The sequence below is a fragment of the Excalfactoria chinensis genome, chromosome 13 (genome assembly GCF_039878825.1).
Source record: "Excalfactoria chinensis isolate bCotChi1 chromosome 13, bCotChi1.hap2, whole genome shotgun sequence".
Lineage (NCBI taxonomy): Eukaryota > Metazoa > Chordata > Aves > Galliformes > Phasianidae > Excalfactoria > Excalfactoria chinensis.
The window spans coordinates 862,115-879,287 of NC_092837.1; the positions used below are offsets into that span (position 1 = coordinate 862,115).

The 17,173-nt window shown below is 45.3% G+C and overlaps 1 protein-coding gene across 1 annotated transcript; it reads left to right on the top strand.

Annotated features, from left to right (window-relative positions):
• Positions 1 to 1,545: 1,545 nt before the first annotated feature.
• Positions 1,546 to 8,520, top strand: YIPF5 (Yip1 domain family member 5). The gene is made up of 5 exons (XM_072347913.1): positions 1,546 to 1,953; positions 2,885 to 3,054; positions 4,305 to 4,450; positions 6,735 to 6,916; positions 7,404 to 8,520. The coding sequence occupies exons 1-5, from the start codon at positions 1,850 to 1,852 to the stop codon at positions 7,564 to 7,566; spliced, it is 765 nt and encodes a 254-aa protein (XP_072204014.1). The 5' UTR covers positions 1,546 to 1,849; the 3' UTR covers positions 7,567 to 8,520.
• Positions 8,521 to 17,173: the final 8,653 nt, after the last annotated feature.

Below are 17,173 nucleotides of genomic sequence, written 5' to 3' on the forward strand. Positions count from 1 at the left end.
TTCCTGCACTCTGTACCAGTACCTTAGGTAGTTAATAAAAACAAACTCTAATTAACAGCCAGCGTATAACCTTTTCTCCTGGCCATGCATGAAAAAAGGAGCAAAATGATGGAACTAGATGGATAAACAGAGTGACTGGCAAAGACTGGTCTGTGAATGAAGGGAGCTCCTTCATATCAGTCTCTTCTTTAGTTAGACTCTCTTGTCCCACTTCTTCTATTTGCCATGTAACAGCACCTATAGACCTTTTCCTCAGTTCTCTCCCAAACCATGGCTATTTCATCTCTATTCTGGGCTGTCTCTTTTATTTTTATTTCCCTCTCTGTTTCATGGTAATCCTAATTTCTGCAGCTTACTAAAAGGTAAATGTTGACAGCTGCTCTTTAGTACAGACAAGAAGATCCATGGCTCTAGCAAACATTTCATCTGGTCTCAGCAAAATTTTCCTTTTATTTACCTGAATGCCAGCAATTACTTCCTTTTCTCTCAGTATCACCATCACCAGCAACGTCCCTTTCACACAAAACTCTCACATTCATGCAGTGAACAGCACATTCTATTCCAACTGGGAGATGAAGGAAGATCCTGGGGTAAGATGTTGAGCCTGGAGACAAAACCACCTCATGTAATTAAGCTCTGGTCTTGGAGAAAAAAAACAAAATGCATAACCAGCAAAATAAACAAAACCCACCACCTTCAATGGACGAGGGCTGAGGTGCATGGCACATGACCCCCTCTGCATCTCTCCACAGGGTAAGCCCAAACCCTGTCCCAGTTCTCCCCTGTTCCTGGGGCAATCACCCATTAAAATGGGCCCCACTGCCTCCCCTCACAGCTCTGCAGACTGAGTTCCAGTTGCACACACAGCAGGGCACAGAGTGCCGTGCAGCATGCTGTCCTGCCCTGCCACCACGCACCCCACACTGCCAACTTCCACCTCTGCCTTTGCTGAAGGGATGGGGTTTGGCTGGGCACTGCTCATCCCTGTGTCTGCCCCTTGGGAGCACAGCCCAAACCTCCCGCTGGGCTCCTGTGAGTTCCATGATTAGCACAGATAAAGGGTTTATAACCACAAGTGCTTACATTTCACTGGTGGCTGCACCAGGGGAGAACGTGACCATACATCACAGTGGTTTGGTGCGGGGAGCTCACAGCTCCACCTCAGGCACATCAGCTCTGTTCTGCCCTACAGCTGACACGCAGCACAAGCAGCGATGCAAACAGTGAAGGAGGCTCTGCCTATTCAGGCTCCAGCGCCCAATGGACACAACCAGATAGATCATGCATATCTGTGAGCCAAGGCTTTGCTCTCGTTCAGATTTTAGACAAAACGGTAGGACACAGAAGAGAAGCTCCGAGGCCTCATTTCTTACAGGGAGACTTAAAAACATGAGGACAGCCCCGCAGGAGGAGCGCCATGACACCAAAGAGGCCCAGCGCCATGTTCCCAGCGCCTCGTTCCCATGGCAACGCGATACTTGGCGGCGCCACGCAGGCAGAGGGCGGTGCTGCCAGCAGCGCATGTGCAGTGGGGGGCGCTCCGCCGCCTTTCCTGTGCGCATGCGCGAGGTCACTGCCCCCGGAAGCGGTCGCGCGGCGCGTTGACACGTCGCAGGGCCGGGGCGGGTGCGGGCCGGCTGGGAGTGTGCCGGGTTCGGTGGGTTCGGTGGGCTCGGTGGGTTCGGTGGGCCGGGTGCCGGGACGGGTCTGCTGGAGTAAGTCGCTGCTGTCGGACCGTCGCGGCGGACGGCTCCCGGAGCGGCTCCTGAGGCTGCGGGAGCGCCCTGAGGGCCGCTGCCCGTGAGGAGATCCGTGTGTCCCCGGGCTGAGCGCCCCGCGGCTGGCGGCGATGTCTGGGTTCGACAGCTTCAACACGGAGTTCTTCCAGACCAGCTACAGCATCGACGAACAGGCGCAGCCCTACGAGTACGGCGGCGGGAGGCCCTACGGCAGGTAGCGGGGCTGCGGGGCCTTCCTTATGGTCGGCTGTTGGTACCGGCCTTCTTTTCTGCAGCTCACAATCCGTTAGGGATGTTTATTGAAGTCTCTGTGGTCGGCCCTGGAGGCAGTCGGTGTCTGGAGTAACTTGGCAGTTCGTTAAGGAATGGAACGTGGCTCTAATGAGGATTTTCTTTAATTAAAACAATGTGCAGCAATGTGTATTTTTTTAATGCACGAAATGTACAATGAAAGTCCAAAGGTGGCATGAATTGACTTGTTAGTAAATACCTGAGAAAAAGTGAAACAGAAACTGGAAAGTTGCTCTTCTTCCATATCGCATCTTGTAGGTAGACATCATTAAGAATTTAACTCCCATTTAGTAGTTCCTTCCTCTGCGTTGTAATGCAAACTCGCACTCGTGAAGCAGCAGTGGAAAGGAACAGGGCTCTTAATTTCATTTTACTTTTTTTCCTTTAAATATGTGCCCTTTAAATAATGTTTTTAAAATATAGAGGGGGGCAGAAGTGGTAGCATGAGTTAATGATGGCATCAAATGAGATGTCAGTAGTGATTAAGGTACAAATGAATTAGTCTCTGATACTTTTCCTACTCTTACGTGCCCATGTGCTGCAGTAGTAGTGCTTCTTTGTGCAGACCTACGACTTGAGAGCAAAAAGCAATACTAACACATGCAGCAGTATTTACTCATTTAGCTGGTAGCAACATGTCGTCTTTAGCTGATCAGTACTTTTTATAAGTGCTTCAATAGAAGAAAGTAGCTAAGTGCCCAGCAGGCCTAGATCTGCAGAGGGGTTGTGGAAGGTAACTAAAACAAGAAGATGGGCAGCATTGTTTGCTTACTGTGTATGAGCTTTGATTTTTGCATGGAGGTGTTTAAAGTCAAATTCTTTATGCATCCATGATCTGATGTAATTCTTTATAGGCAGTATGGAGGCTACGAGTACTCTCAACAAAGTGGATTTGTCCCTCCCGAGATGATGCAGCAGCAGCCTTACACAGGGCAGATTTATCAGCCAACACAGACATATACTTCAACTTCAGCACAGTCGTTCTATGGAAGTAATTTTGAGGATGAGCCTCCTCTATTAGAAGGTATAACTTGTGCTTTATGGCCAAATTCAAAAACTCCTTCCAGTGGTCCTCAGTTTGAGTGATTTGAGTAGCAGGGTGTAGATTCTGTTTCTGAAAGTGAGCAGTTGGGTTGATATTATCTTATTTAACTGTATTCCAGTATACAGAATGCATGTTCTTATGTGAATTTCTAGACAGAGCTGTAGCATTGTTTTGTTTACAATAGCTGTTCTGTGGAAGGCAGGTTAAATTAAATGGACTTTGTGCAACATGATAAAATGCTCAATTTTTTTCTATTGTAAATTAAACAATACTTAAAATTGTCTGCTTTGTGTGGAAACAAATTGGTGCTGTTAGTTTCAGTTAATTCTCTGGTTGGAACTGAAATCTTTCATTGCTGAAGCCAAGTGCTAAACACTGCAGACATTCCTGTCCAGAGTACAGACTGCCAAATGCCAGAATGGATATATAGTGAGTGCCTGGATGGATGCTTTGAGTTTCCAACTCATGCATCATTGTTAATTACCAAATAACTGAAGAGGCTCTTTTAGTTGCTGATTTAGAATTGTGTTTTTCTTCCACCCATCTGGGCTTGTGTATATTATTCACAGAATGCTTTTGTTTATGTAGATGCTCCTCAGGGCCCAAGGTGTGCAGACGATCACTGTGCTCATAACTAGGTTTGCGTGTGCAGCTGTGGTGAAATTGTGTGGATGGAGACTTGAAATAATTTCCAGCTCTAGGGAGCTGTAAAATGTGTCGTGAGACATCAGTGTTAGATGACTGTGTTTTCAAGTGGATTCACTAGTAGGATGGGTGGTTTATTAAAGAGAAGCCCAAGTTAAGTATAGAGGAACTACTTTGAATTAGAAATCTTTGAGCCAGAAATCACTGGAAATCTGGGGAATGTTGGAATCTGCTTATTTTGTTCTGATATTTTTGTATGTATGTGCTTTAGGTCACATACAAGGACAGCAGTGTATGGGTCTAATTGAACTTTGGTCTGACACAGAACCCTGCTTTTGTGCTCTTATCTGGTTCTCTAGAAGCCAGCTTGTCACTTCAGTGTGTATGAGACCTGGAATTGGTAGAAGCAGCGTACTTGGCAGCTTAAGGAGAGGTGGAATTACTCCATTCTGTGGTTCCTGCAGGGTAAATCCTGGAGAAGACTTTAGAGTGGAGTGGCAGGGAAAAGTACAGCAAAGAAAATGGGGCAAGAGGAGAAGGTGGGGAAAAGTATGTATGCATAATTCTTCTCATTATACTTGTAGAATTGGGGATCAATTTTGACCACATCTGGCAGAAGACGCTAACAGTTCTGCACCCGTTAAAAGTAGCAGATGGCAGCATCATGAATGAGACTGACTTGGCTGGACCAATGGTCTTCTGTCTAGCCTTCGGAGTCACATTGTTACTGGTAAGATACTAATTGTTTCCTGTTAGTTTTTATGCTTTCATGCCTGGAGAGGCTGGGGGAAAAAGCCAAGTTATGTGTGACTTTGTTGGAAGTGACTTCTTAGCCTGGAGGGCACAAAAAAATGCATCCCGGGTGAGTGTTTCTAGCTCAGTGGAAGAAGAACTGGGGCTTAATACAATTCTCGTTGCAGTTAATAAGTTAATTATCCTTTTTCTTCTGCAGGGTTTAAATGAAGGTTTTAGAGGTTGCTTCCTGCATGATGTTTATTTAACTGAAATGCATATTTTATGCTTTGTTTTTGAGAAATGTGGATCCTTTTTGTCACAGAACAGATGTGTGACCCATGTTCTCAGATTTTACGTGTAGCTTTTAGGAGATGGAGCTGTTTGACTTTCAGAACCACGCGCTGTCATTGTGAAGCACCTGGTTCTGATCAGGACTTGGGAAAATGTACACATTCAATATTTAAACATATATTCTTTTTTTTGTTTTTATCTTTTTCTAGCACTTGTGCTCAGTGCTTGAGGCTTGTATTTTGTTTCCCTGTGTCTTTTATGTGATACTTTGTTCACTGTTTCTACACTGTTCCTCCAGGTGAGGAGGCTCACCTGTTATTACTTCACCAATGCTGTTACACTTCATACATTTGGTTTGTCTGCTGGTATGAATAGCCAGTCTTGAAACACTTTTAAAGTAAATCTGCTTTCAAATAGTTTATGCTTCTTGGTAGGTTAGCATCTGATGAAATCTTCTTTTTAATTAAGCTTCACTGAAATTACATCGTGCTTTAATGACTCAAGTGTCAACTATTAAGTGACAAAGTAGCAGCAGGTAGGATTCCTTGTCATAGGAAGCCTCAGTATTCTTCATCAGTTTTCTTCTCTAAATGTCTTTAGGCACTGCATTTATTTCTTTCTGAAACTACACTTTGCTGCAGCGCAGTGCTTTGGCACCAAGGGGAACTACTTTTATAACTAACTTCATTTATGGCAACTGGGACAGCAGAATTAATGAGCATGTTCATAATAGGTAAATTTGGATGTACTCTTGCTGAGAAATTATCACTTTCTCCTGTGAGGTGTTTTGAGCCCTGACAATGTTACTTTTATTATTTTTACCTGAATTTTAAGTAAAAATACATAGTAAGAATGTGAGAGTGTAGTGAGAGAAAGCAAACATAGGCTGGGAAAAAAGAAAGGGTTAAAGCAGGTTTTGAAGTGCTTGGGGGGAGGGGAGAGCTGAGCTATAGATACCTTACTTTGGAAGGCAGTGGGAGGCAGACACAGGAGCTGTGCACCAGGGGAGTGCTGCTCTCCTCATGGCCCTGTCTTTCTGCAGGGCTGAAATTGTGGCATTTTGATAGTAGGATCATATTGTTGGAAAAACAGATGTTGATGAAGGATGCGCATGTTACAAAGTAACGCACTTAAGTTAAGCAAGTTCTGATTTTGACTCTTTGTTTTTTGAAAATCTGTAGAATTTAATTCTGCTCGTAGTATACAGTATTTTGTAGCTCAGCTTCAGCCTTTTAGGGAACTCCTATAGAACAGTTCAGTTGAAACTACACAGATCACCAAAAGTTACAAACATGTTTCTGGAGGCGTTGTTTAAGCGCCTCCTGAGCCCTGACTGCTGTGAGGCAGCATTTGCTTCCCTAAGAAGCCTGTTCAGTGTTTGACCACCCTCACAGGGAGAAAGTGTCTGCTAGCATCTGAGCCTGCTCTGGCACTGCTTTGGGGTGATCCCACACATCTGTGCAGGGGCTGGGGCCTGTCATGTCCCCTTGTGCTTTCTCCCCACAAGAAGTTGCAGAGTGTGATAAGGTTGCTGCTTATTCATGATCTACATTGTACTGCCATGTTGTGGAGTCTACTGCAAATCCCAAATAAAGAATTTTATTGATGTATAAAGGATTTCCAAACTTCTTAAATCTTCAAATATTACTTCTGCAAAGGTTGTTGTTGCAAGAAATCTTGCAAGAAACATACTAACAAGTTGGTTTTTGAAAGCTCATAGGCTTTTGCAGCCCAGATCAGACAATAACAACACGATCAAAGTCTATTGAAATATGTGATCTTAGGAAAAACATGCTTCTTGGGTGTTTGGGCTGTATTGTTGTGCTGGAATTTGGGTTGTGTGAAGATGTTGAATGTGTTGGGATTGGGGGGACATTGGGGAAAATAAGGATGTTCTGTAAGCATTCATTCTTCCTTTTTCTTTCTTTTCTCGTGAGGGGCATTACCTGTCCTGGTAATTAACATGCACTGCTCTGCTTGACTTTCAGGCTGGTAAAATTCAGTTTGGCTACGTGTATGGAATAAGTGCAATTGGATGCGTGGGGATGTTCTGTCTCCTGAACCTGATGAGCATGACAGGTGTCTCGTTTGGCTGTGTTGCCAGTGTCCTTGGATACTGTCTTCTTCCTATGATCCTGCTCTCCACTTCTGCCATTGTATTTTCATTGCAGTAAGTACATAAACTGTAATTTGATTGGGGGAAAAAGTCATCTCCTGTGAGATAAAGGCATCTATTAAAAGAAATCTTGATGTTCAGTGGTGAAGATGCGTGCAATTTGGATATGACAGGAATTTGTAGTAAGTGTAAAATTACAAGCATTGACACTCTTCAGGTGGGGAAAAAAAGGAAGGTGGGAATACTGCTTCTAAGTCAGTCAGCAGCTTTTAAATGCACAGAGTCAAATGACGGTATTGTTTTTAGTCAGCTTTGAATCTGATAGATCTTTGTACCTGCCAAGTCTAAAAGGTAATTGTAAATTACCTGGATGCGAAATCCATTTTTTCAAACAAAAGGAAATCAGTGTGACTTTTCTTAAAGCAAGAGAGAGATTTGAATTCAAAGGATTTTAGCCTTTAAGGTGTTGCATCCAATTGCAGTTCCTGTAAGTGTATGTACAAGTCATGAATGAGTTCTTGTATTATTTTTATCTTTACAGGGGAGTGATGGGAATTATCTTCACAGCTGGGATCATTGGCTGGTGCAGCTTTTCTGCTTCCAAAATCTTTATTTCTGCCTTAGCAATGGAAGGACAGCAACTTCTAGTAGCATATCCCTGTGCTTTATTGTATGGGGTCTTTGCTCTCATTTCTGTGTTCTGAATAGACTGTCCAAATCATTGGACTCCAGTGGGCCAAACTGAAGACATCAACTTGGGATATTTCATTGGACCAGAAGCAGCTGCAAACACCTGTATAGTGGGGACATCACAAAATTAGACCAGGTTTAAACCATCTGGAAAATGGAAACAAATGTCTTGTGTTCACTTTTTTAGAACTTTGAATACTGTTCTCAATTGACCTGAGGTGTCTATAGCTTTAATAAGTGTTCATGCCTATCAAGTTAATGTAATTTTTTTCCCATTCCTATATCTTCAGAAAAGTAACTTTTGGTTGCTTATGCAAGATGGGAGGGGGGAGGGGGCTAGTTCAGGTTTTGGGGGGGGTCGAAGGAGAGGGGAGGGAGAAGGGTTACAGGCTGTAAGATTTTTTCTTAGCAGAAGTAAACAAAGCCACAGACAGTGTGGGATTGGCATTCTCTTCGAATAAATCTGCAGCAATAAACTATTACTCTCCCCTCTTGCCAGGTGCACGGAACGTATGCAATTACTTCCTGTATTTTAACAAATACACTCTTAAGTTCTTTAGCATCATTTATGTGTTCATTTGATGTGACAGTATTTCAGGATGTCAGAAACTGAAATCATGAATTAGAAAACAGATGCTTTAAAACTTGAAGTTTCTGTAATTCTGCCACACTTGAAATACGAATACATCTGGGTGTCGAAGTAGCTCTGTGTTAACTTGAATTTCTGAAGACTTCAACTAGAGGTTTTTTTTCCTAATGGTGCACAAATTAGTAGACAGAGTTAATCTCTTGAAGTACTTCCAAGAAAAACACCATTTTGAAAATGCTTGTCAGTATTGTAGTTACTGTAAAAGTAATTTAAGGCACATTGATTAAATTTTCCTTAGATTTTGAAAATGGTGTTTGCTTCTTCCAGCCTTTATTTTTGAATGAACTTCAGTTACTAAAATAAACTTTCATTTAGCAGCAAAATCATATTTAAAAGTATGTTCAGTCAGTAGATTTGGTACTTGCTTCAGCCAGAAGTATTTGATTGTCCTTTAGAAACATGAGCCTTTTCACAAACAACTGTTATCACAAAGTAGATTACAGGTGTGAGAAGTGGGAAAGCAAAGGTGCTTGGTCTGCACGTCAGCTCTTGCTGAGTCCCAAAATAAGCAAAAAAATATGCAGACACTGAACTCTGCACAGGGAGGGAATGTGGTTGTCACTACCCCTAGAAGTGAGAACACTCCAATGAAATGAAGTATTACTATTTAGTTGGCAATTTAATTCAAGGGTTTTCATTTCATGGAGTTTATGGCAGGCGTTTGTCTCATATTCATCTGCCAGGTCTGTGCAGAGCTGTTTGTTGGTCTCTGGAGCTGAAAAAGTGTTTTGGTAGCGCCTGTTAAGTCTCAAAGTGCAAATGGGTCTTACTTCAAGGGCAAGCTTGGTGGAAAACTGCAATTGCTTACATAGTGAGCCTTCATTTTAATGAGACAAGGGTCTCACTTTGTGTGCTTCAGCACACATAATTTGCTCTTCCCTCAGTTCTTTGTGTTCTCCTAGAAATGCCATCCTGGTGCTGCTAGAAGTAACTGACAAGATCCTCCCTTATGGGTCAGAACCATTTTCTCCTGTGTTACTGGGAGTTGTGAGACACACTGTATGAGCGCAGAGCCATTAAGAACTAGTTACCAATGCATTAAGTTCTACTATAGCTGGTTATGGCAGTGAATTTTAAAACTCATGCACATAAGAGAAAAAAACTTGAATTTTCTTCCAGAATTGAATATCTGAGCCCAGATAATTTTCTGCTTTGCTACCTTGATTACAAGTTATCATCCTAAACAAAACTGAAAATGCTTTATTCTGTAATGCTTTATTCTGTGCTCTCTAGTTCTGCTCTTTGAGTGAGCAGGCCCTGGTGCAGAGTTCTTACTGTTTCCAATGAGGAGCATTACCTGAAGGTGGAGCATGCTGTTCTGTACTGCTGCAGATAAGTTACAATGATTGTCTTTACAAATGAGACCTAATTAAATATAGTTGGTTTTCAGTTAGTACAGAAGCTCATTTGTGCATATCAGGTTCTAATACTCAAACACTGCTTTGTTGTCTTTGTCTGATTAGGTTTACATTGCATATATGGATATGGTTCATTCCTTAAAGCTTGCCCTGATTCTGTAGATGGTATCCTCGTGTTGTGACAGAAAAAGTTATTAAAAAACAGTTTAACAAATACTCATCCTGGAAGGGAAGTGCACGCTGGAAAACATCAGAACACTCTTGTTTCAGTGTAGCACTAAGTGCAACTGCTGAGTTTGGGGAGTCCACCCATGGCCTTGCACTGCCAGCTGGGGCACTGCATGCTCTGCTGGGGCACTGGGGTTGACCTGTTGGTTTCAGGCAGGCTTTGTGTCCTTCAGCCACGTGGTGGAGAACTTAGCCCTGATTTCCACATGGGCTCTTGGGTGTGGGAGTGGCTGGGAGTCAAATGTCAAACACTAATTCATGGCCCCATAAAAACCTAATCTGCTGGGTTTAAATACTCCAACTTTCTGATAGGTTAGTTAATGTGATTCCATTGGCCATGTTTTTTGTCTATCCGCAATCAATTCTATTGATTATTTTTTTCTCTGATATTATTTTGTCCTGAATTTTGTTTCACTGTTAGTTACGTTTCAGTGTCAGACTATTGAGTTTGGCCATCACGTGGAATGACAAGTCAGTGCACCGTAATTCTTCCTTGTGGAAGTGCCTTTTCTTAACTTCATAAACCCGAAAGCTCTCCCCCTGCCTAATGTTAAAATCTCATCCAGTTTCAGATTAACTTTCTCTCCTTCATCCTACGTTCTCTTGACATCTGTTATTCAGCTTGAAGAATTCAAATGTGGATGCTGGCAGTGCTTTTAAAAGATCATTTTCATCATCTGCACCCACTCTGTTGTAGGAAGTTACAGCTTCTCCAAGAGATGGAGTGCAGGAGCTGCAGTAACTGGGCCTTGCTGTTTCCAGCAGCTCCACTGGGTGGGCCTGTAACTTCTGCTGTGTGGCAATGTGTCTGGTGTGCTGTTAGGCAGGGCTTGCAGCTGGCACAGCTCAGCATCAGGCTTTTTTCATTCAGTTAAATAACACCCCTCCAGAACTAAACAATTGATGTATGTGGTCTGTGGGATTAGAAGAGTTTGTAAGGAATTTGTTGTTACTAATTTAGGAGCTGCAAACCGTAATACCATGAGATGTAAAGACCTTCTGCAAGGCGGGGAAGCATCCTTTGAGGGATGATGTAAAGAGACATGTGGTTGTCCAGGTCCTGCTGTCTTTGGTCATCTTTATCCCAGCAAAGCACGCTGAGGTCGTTCTTTGGGGGTGAATTCCCAGCCTGGTGCTCTGGGACACAGCTTGGAAGTGGAGGAAGTTTTGTAATTTGAAGGTCTGTCAGCTGTACTTGCCAGCTGTGTTGCTTTCCTAATCAAAGGCAGCAGGCCATTAGCCAAACAGCACTTTGTGCTGGGGACAACTGTGTGCACGGTGCTCTTAAGGCTTTTGTTGTTGTTGTTCTCCTGTTACTTGCTAGCTCACGGCCCCCTGAATGTGCAGACCTGAACACACTGGAGGGGGTTTTTGTTTCAGTAAGTGGTGCGATCTGCAGAAATGAAAATCATGCTGCAAAACTCATTGCATTAACCTGCTCACCCCAAAATGCTGATGCTCATACTTCCCTAATATCAAGACATGCGCTGTAGACCCAGGAAAGGCAATGGAGGAATTTAATTTAAGGCCTTTTGTTTTGTTGATTTAATAGTTATTAATATGAGTCAGTCTTTGGCTGTTTTAGTGGCTGGTTCAAAAGTTAATTGCCAGCAGAAGCTGACGGAGCTCCTCAGCACTGGGCGGTGCTGCTTCACCAAGTCATGGATGGGAATGTTCTCATTTGGGGTGATTTTCTCATCCCTGTGTTTTGTCCAGATTAAAGATCATCGCTTCAGACAAGGTGAGGAGATATAAAGAAAGCAACATTTGCACTTAACTAATGCCAGCAGTCATGTTACTTGCTTTCTAATGGGTTCACTGAGTTGAAATCCACCAAATGCCCATTTGGTTTATTTGAAAGGCCACCACTCTGCTCAGTGAGCTGTCGATGCAATGCCCTTCTGCACGTCCTGCAGGGGTGTGGCACAACCTCCTCACACACCTCCTCAGTGCTCTGCTGCTATCTTTGTGAGAAGAAAATGGGCCGTGATGTCAGGCTTGTTTCCTCCTACTTCTTCCTTCCCTTAATGCACTTTGTTATTGCTCTGCTCTGCACAATAGACATGTAAGACATCTCATTCACTTCCTTTTGGCAGCAGGCTCTTACATAATGGTGAACTCATTCTAATTTCCTGTGTCATTCTTCTCCTTCTTGAAAGGATTCTATCCCCTGCAATGCCCAAGCCCTCTCCTGCAGAAATGCTGCTGAGCCCATGCTTTCCCATTGTGTTTGTATGCACTGACTTCTTTGAAACAGGATTGTGTTCTTTACTGAACTCCCTCAGAGCGGTTCTGATCCTTTCTCCTATTTATGGAGATCAGTTTGAACTCTGCTTCACTTGCAGTGCCTTCTGCTTTCTTACTACCCTGAACTCTTAGCACCCAAAGTGACACCAACGTGAGCAGTAGAGTCTTCACCGTCTTTATTGAGGAATGAGCATCAGCTTTTTCCTGGCTCATTTACTGTCATAAACCACCAAGATGGTATTTACCACTGAGAAGCTGAAATAGTCGGACTAAAGTGTTACAAAATTGATTCTGCATATTTTAACCTTCTCAGTGCTGTTTAGACACACAGTTTCACAGTCAGATAATCTGGGGCTACTTCAGCCTTTAAAAACAAAGTGGTGGGTTTGGGTGCTTTGCAATGTGTGAGAAGAGGGTTCTTGTTTTGCTTTCTATACTGAAGGAATATTTGCTCCATGCTTTGCAAATGAGGTCACAGATTTTAGCAGCCAGCCTTTGGTTAAGCAAATCTGGGAGTTAACTGGGCTGAGTTCATTAGTCAAGTCTAGAAGCTGCTTGCTAATTGTGGAGCTAACGCTGAGGGCAGATGGAGTGGGCAGGGGAAATGGAGCAGCTCAGCATCTCGTCCCAATGCAGGGCTGAAGCTCTGCACTGCAGTACAAATGCAATCTGGTGTGAGTCAGTGCACAAATGCCTTTCATGTAGGCAGCGTGCATCTCACTAAAATAATTAATTGTGCAATTATGTTTTATTTGAGTAAGAGGCCACAACAATCGTATGGTTCTTAAGAGTTGAAGAAGGGAAAAGGACGTACAAATATAATCTGACGTGGGAAAATGGTGCCCTGAGTGCAGATTTCAGCAGCGGTGATTCAGAACCAAGAACATCTCCCTGATTACCCACAATTGGCTCTCGCATTTTCTCTGCCCATTTTGTGCTGCCCTGGAATTCTCACACTCAAACCTTTTATCTCAGCTGGATGTCCTGGGCCATCCTGTGATGGCAGTGTGATCCATAGGCTGAGAATTCACTTCTATACGTCAGCGCCCACGTTGAGCAATGTAGATGAGTCACATTCATCTGATTTCAGAATCTTTCAGGCCAAAAACTTTTATTTATTCATACATTTGTACAGGTGAGATATCGGTTCTGAAGCAACAGGCTACTTTATTTTGTTCACTTGGCTTAGATCATGTTGTCTGCATTAAATACTACAATTAATTGAACAGCCCTTTTCCCTTTCACTCCCTAATCTCTGGCAGCTTCATACCCAGATAAAGCATTTGTGTTGGATTTTAAATATGCATATTGACAAAAGACAGGGAGGTCATAATTCCAAATGGCTGATTGGTGTAAGCCTGCCTCACTGGATTCTTTGCTTCTTCGCACCACCGTTAATTTGGAATGAATTTGCAGCAATCAAATGATTTTTAACTTGTGTGATAGGTGTGGAGGTCGTAATGTTCTGCCTGAGCCCGAATGGAGCTCAAAAGGCTCAATTCTGCCTCAGATTCTTTTTGCTTCAGACCTGGAGTGAATCTATGGCTAAAGTCTGAAAATGTGCATATCCCCTGTGCATCAGCCACGGCAGCTCTGCCTGTGTCAGCACTGCAGCCAGTTCTGCCATTGGCCATCCCAGTGTGTTGCTGAGCAGCTCACCCTGTGTGACATCATTTGAACGTACGTAGAGGGAAAGAGGTTACGTTTTCTGCGTGTCAGTTCTACGGCTCCAGTAGGACCTGTTGCAAACATGCAGTGATTCATTTGGAGAACTGCAAAAGGCAATAAGGTGCAGTCTCAGCTCCAGTGTGAGGCAAAGAGAATGTCTTAATATATTTAACAAATGATAAAGAAAAACACAGGAAGAGAGAGAGGAAAAATACTTTCCCTGGCAATCAGTTGTTTAAATATGAGCGTCAGGAGCGGTGTTCAGTCGGGATTATTTTCTTGGCTTTTCTCCATGTATGTAAATCCCTGTGGTATGCACAGCCTGCAGGAGCCCTGCTGCTGCTGCCCGTTCTGCCAACCCTGCTGCTGCTGCCTGCAATGCCAGCCCGGCTGCTGCGTGCAGTGCCAGCCCTGGTGCAGCATGCTTGGGGCTTGGGGTATTATCTCATTTCAAGTAGCATGTAAACATTCAGGCTAGATGGCTTCAAATCATGTGTTTAAAAACTAAGATTTCCTTATTTGTCATCCAAATATCCTAGCAATATTGTAGAGTACATGCAAAAAATATGCATCATGTTAGTACCAAGAATGCAGTAATTCTGCAGCACAGCGCCTTATTCTTACCCTGGAGCTCAGCTCTGGTGAGAAAACCAATTTTTTCTGACCTGGTGATTCTCACCAGCCGAAATCAGCTGAGCTTTATGTGCTGGGAATCCTGAAGGATGTTACATACTTGAGGTCCAAGTAGTTACTTTAAGTCCTATGTTCCATTTCCTCACCATTGCAGAGCTGTGCCCCTCTGTGCGTGGCCCGGGCTGCTTTAATCACGGCAACGAGTTGCTGCTGCCCTGCAGAAGGGGGGAATGCTTCCCCAAAGGCAATCTTCCTACCTAGGCGTGAATTGCCCTTTAACCGTGAGCACAGGGAACAGACATTACAGACCTGACGTTACAGAAATACAACGGGAGTTCTTGTCTTTCTTCCACAGTCTCCAAGTTAAATTGCTTCATTAATTCGAAGGGAGTTTTCTGCTGTTTCCTTCTGATTAATTTGTTTGTGTGCACAGAGGGCCCTGCTCTGCGTGCGCAGCATCGCTGAAGAGCTACTCCTGCTTCGTGCTGTAAGTAGCCCTGAAGTGTTCGCATTCAGCTCTCCCAGCCCCTTCCTCCAGAGCTTTTGTTTGCCTGTTTTCACTCTGGATTGCTCAGCAGATGATGAATAATCACAGAGGCCATTTCTTGTTCCTTCATTATTTCTGTAAGCAAACATAGGCACAATTCAGGACTCCGGAGAAAAGACAGCTAAAATCATTTTGAAATAGTAAAGCGCCGGCGGCAGCCAGACAGTGCCCATTAAAACATCATGCTGCAGCTCTGAAACATCCCTCTGGTTTACACAGTAATTCAGCTGGGAGTATTTTTGAGGGGAGGTTTTTCCATGGAAACCTGAAGTGTGATCCCCCAAACAACTCGCTTCGGCTCTAATGTACATGGGCTTAGTGTTTAGATACCACCCAGCTGTGTTAGGCTGGTTGCTATGGTCCTGCTTTCCGTTTCAGAGCCTTTGATTAATGCACAGCCACCGAAGGAGCAGGGGAGCTGCTGTGTGCAAATGCCATGGGGAGGGCATTGGGCAGCAGCAGTGCGCAGGGAACCCTTTGCCCACAGAGCTCTGCATCCCAGCGTGCCGCTGCCCAGATCTCTGTGCAGATCCTTCCTTCTGCCCCCACCCCAGCACTCAGTGCTGCTTCCCAACTGCAACCAGCAGCGTTGATGGCTCTGTGTGGGTGCCCACACCAACATCACCCAAAGCAACAGGCCAATGTCCTGACCCAGCGTGGGCCCTGCAGCCTCCCTCTGCTACCAACAGGTTTCTGTGGCAGCTGGGAGATGAGCAGGGCAGCAGGCATTCGGTGGGTGCATCTTGGCAGATGCTTTGGCTTTCATGCACAGAGCAACCCGCAGATGCAACATGTGGTGGAGCTCAGAGAGGCAGCAAGACGTCAGGCATTAAAGCTATCCATCTGCTCTGCCCAGTTTTTCTCCCTACAGAAGACATGTTCCCTCTTTACCAGTCTTAGCCAACCCAGTGGATAAGGAATGTGGTGAATTGCCATCACCTCTGTGCCACAAAGGGGGAAGCTGAGGCAGGGAGACGTGCAGCACTGCACTGTGACCCCATCAGGCAGAGCTGAGCCCACACCCCCACAGCAGCACCGCTCTGCTGGGAACACAAAACCAGAACAAAAGTGCCTCGTTATCTCTCGCTGTTAATCAATGCTGTTATCAGCCGTGCAACTGCATCGTTTTCTGAGCCAGTAAAATTTTTAACTGTTATATTTATGTATCTGTGGTTTCTCAATACTTCTCTCTGCTCTCAGGCTGTATTTTAACACATCTTCTGTGGGATCCGCCCGAACAGGCACAGATATCTGTAATGCAAATGTAGACATGAGTAAATCATTTGGGGCCTTACAGGCACTGGTAAGAAATGGGATCTCCTTGGTTCTTCTCTCTCGGAGCAACGACAGCACCGAGCAGAAAGCCCTTTGGCCGCAGACGGAGCCGCTGCCCGAGGGGCGGTGCTGCGTGTGAGCACGGTGACACGGCACGGAGGAGCTCACGCGCCTGGTGTGGGGCGGCCGGAGGGGCAGAGCGCCTTTCGACCCGCGCTACACTTCTCCCAGAGGCGGCGCCAACCCCCAACTTGTTCCAGAAGGTTCCAAGCGTCCTCCCGGGCCGCCCTGCCGCTGCTCTTTGCCCAGAGCGCCCCGAACGTTCACAGCACGCGGTTCGGCCCCGGGCTCCGTCCCGGCAGGGCGCGGGCGGCGCTGAGCGGGGCTTCGAGCCGGTTGGCAGCCGTCCCTCCCGCGGCCACCGGGTGGCGCTGTGAGCGCGGCTCTGCGCGGGGCGCGCGTTGATAACGCGGCGGCGCAGCGAGCGCGGCCCAGCGGACGCCCGGAGCCGAAACGGTGCATCGGGGCCGCTCCGTGACCTCGGAGCCGGGGACGGAAACGTCTCCCTCGGGTCAGTGACCGGTTACAGTTACAGTTACGGTGCACGTTTGTTGCACAGATGAAGTTTTGAAAGAGAGCTCCGCTCGTCTGCCAACAAAGATGGCAGGTCGCGTCTGCTCCCCCTTCCCGGAGAGCGAGGGTCAGCGGTGCCCACGGAGGTTCCCACGGCTGATTTGGTCCAGCACTGCCCGCGCTGTCCTGTGTGTGCGCCTACAGCGGCTGCTGTCCCCCCCGACAGACCTTACCGACTCCGTGGAGCGATAGCTGGAGAGGGATGGGGAGGAGGGTGGAGTTTTTGGCCCAGGGCCTTTGCACAGAGCCAATGGCTGAGAGAGGGGAGATGCTGAGTGACCTCCACCACCACCCTGTTCGTGTCCCAGTCACATCTCGTTGTGCTGAGTAATGCACGCATTCCGTATGACCTGCAAGCAAATTCTGCTTCGTTTGATGGGAAA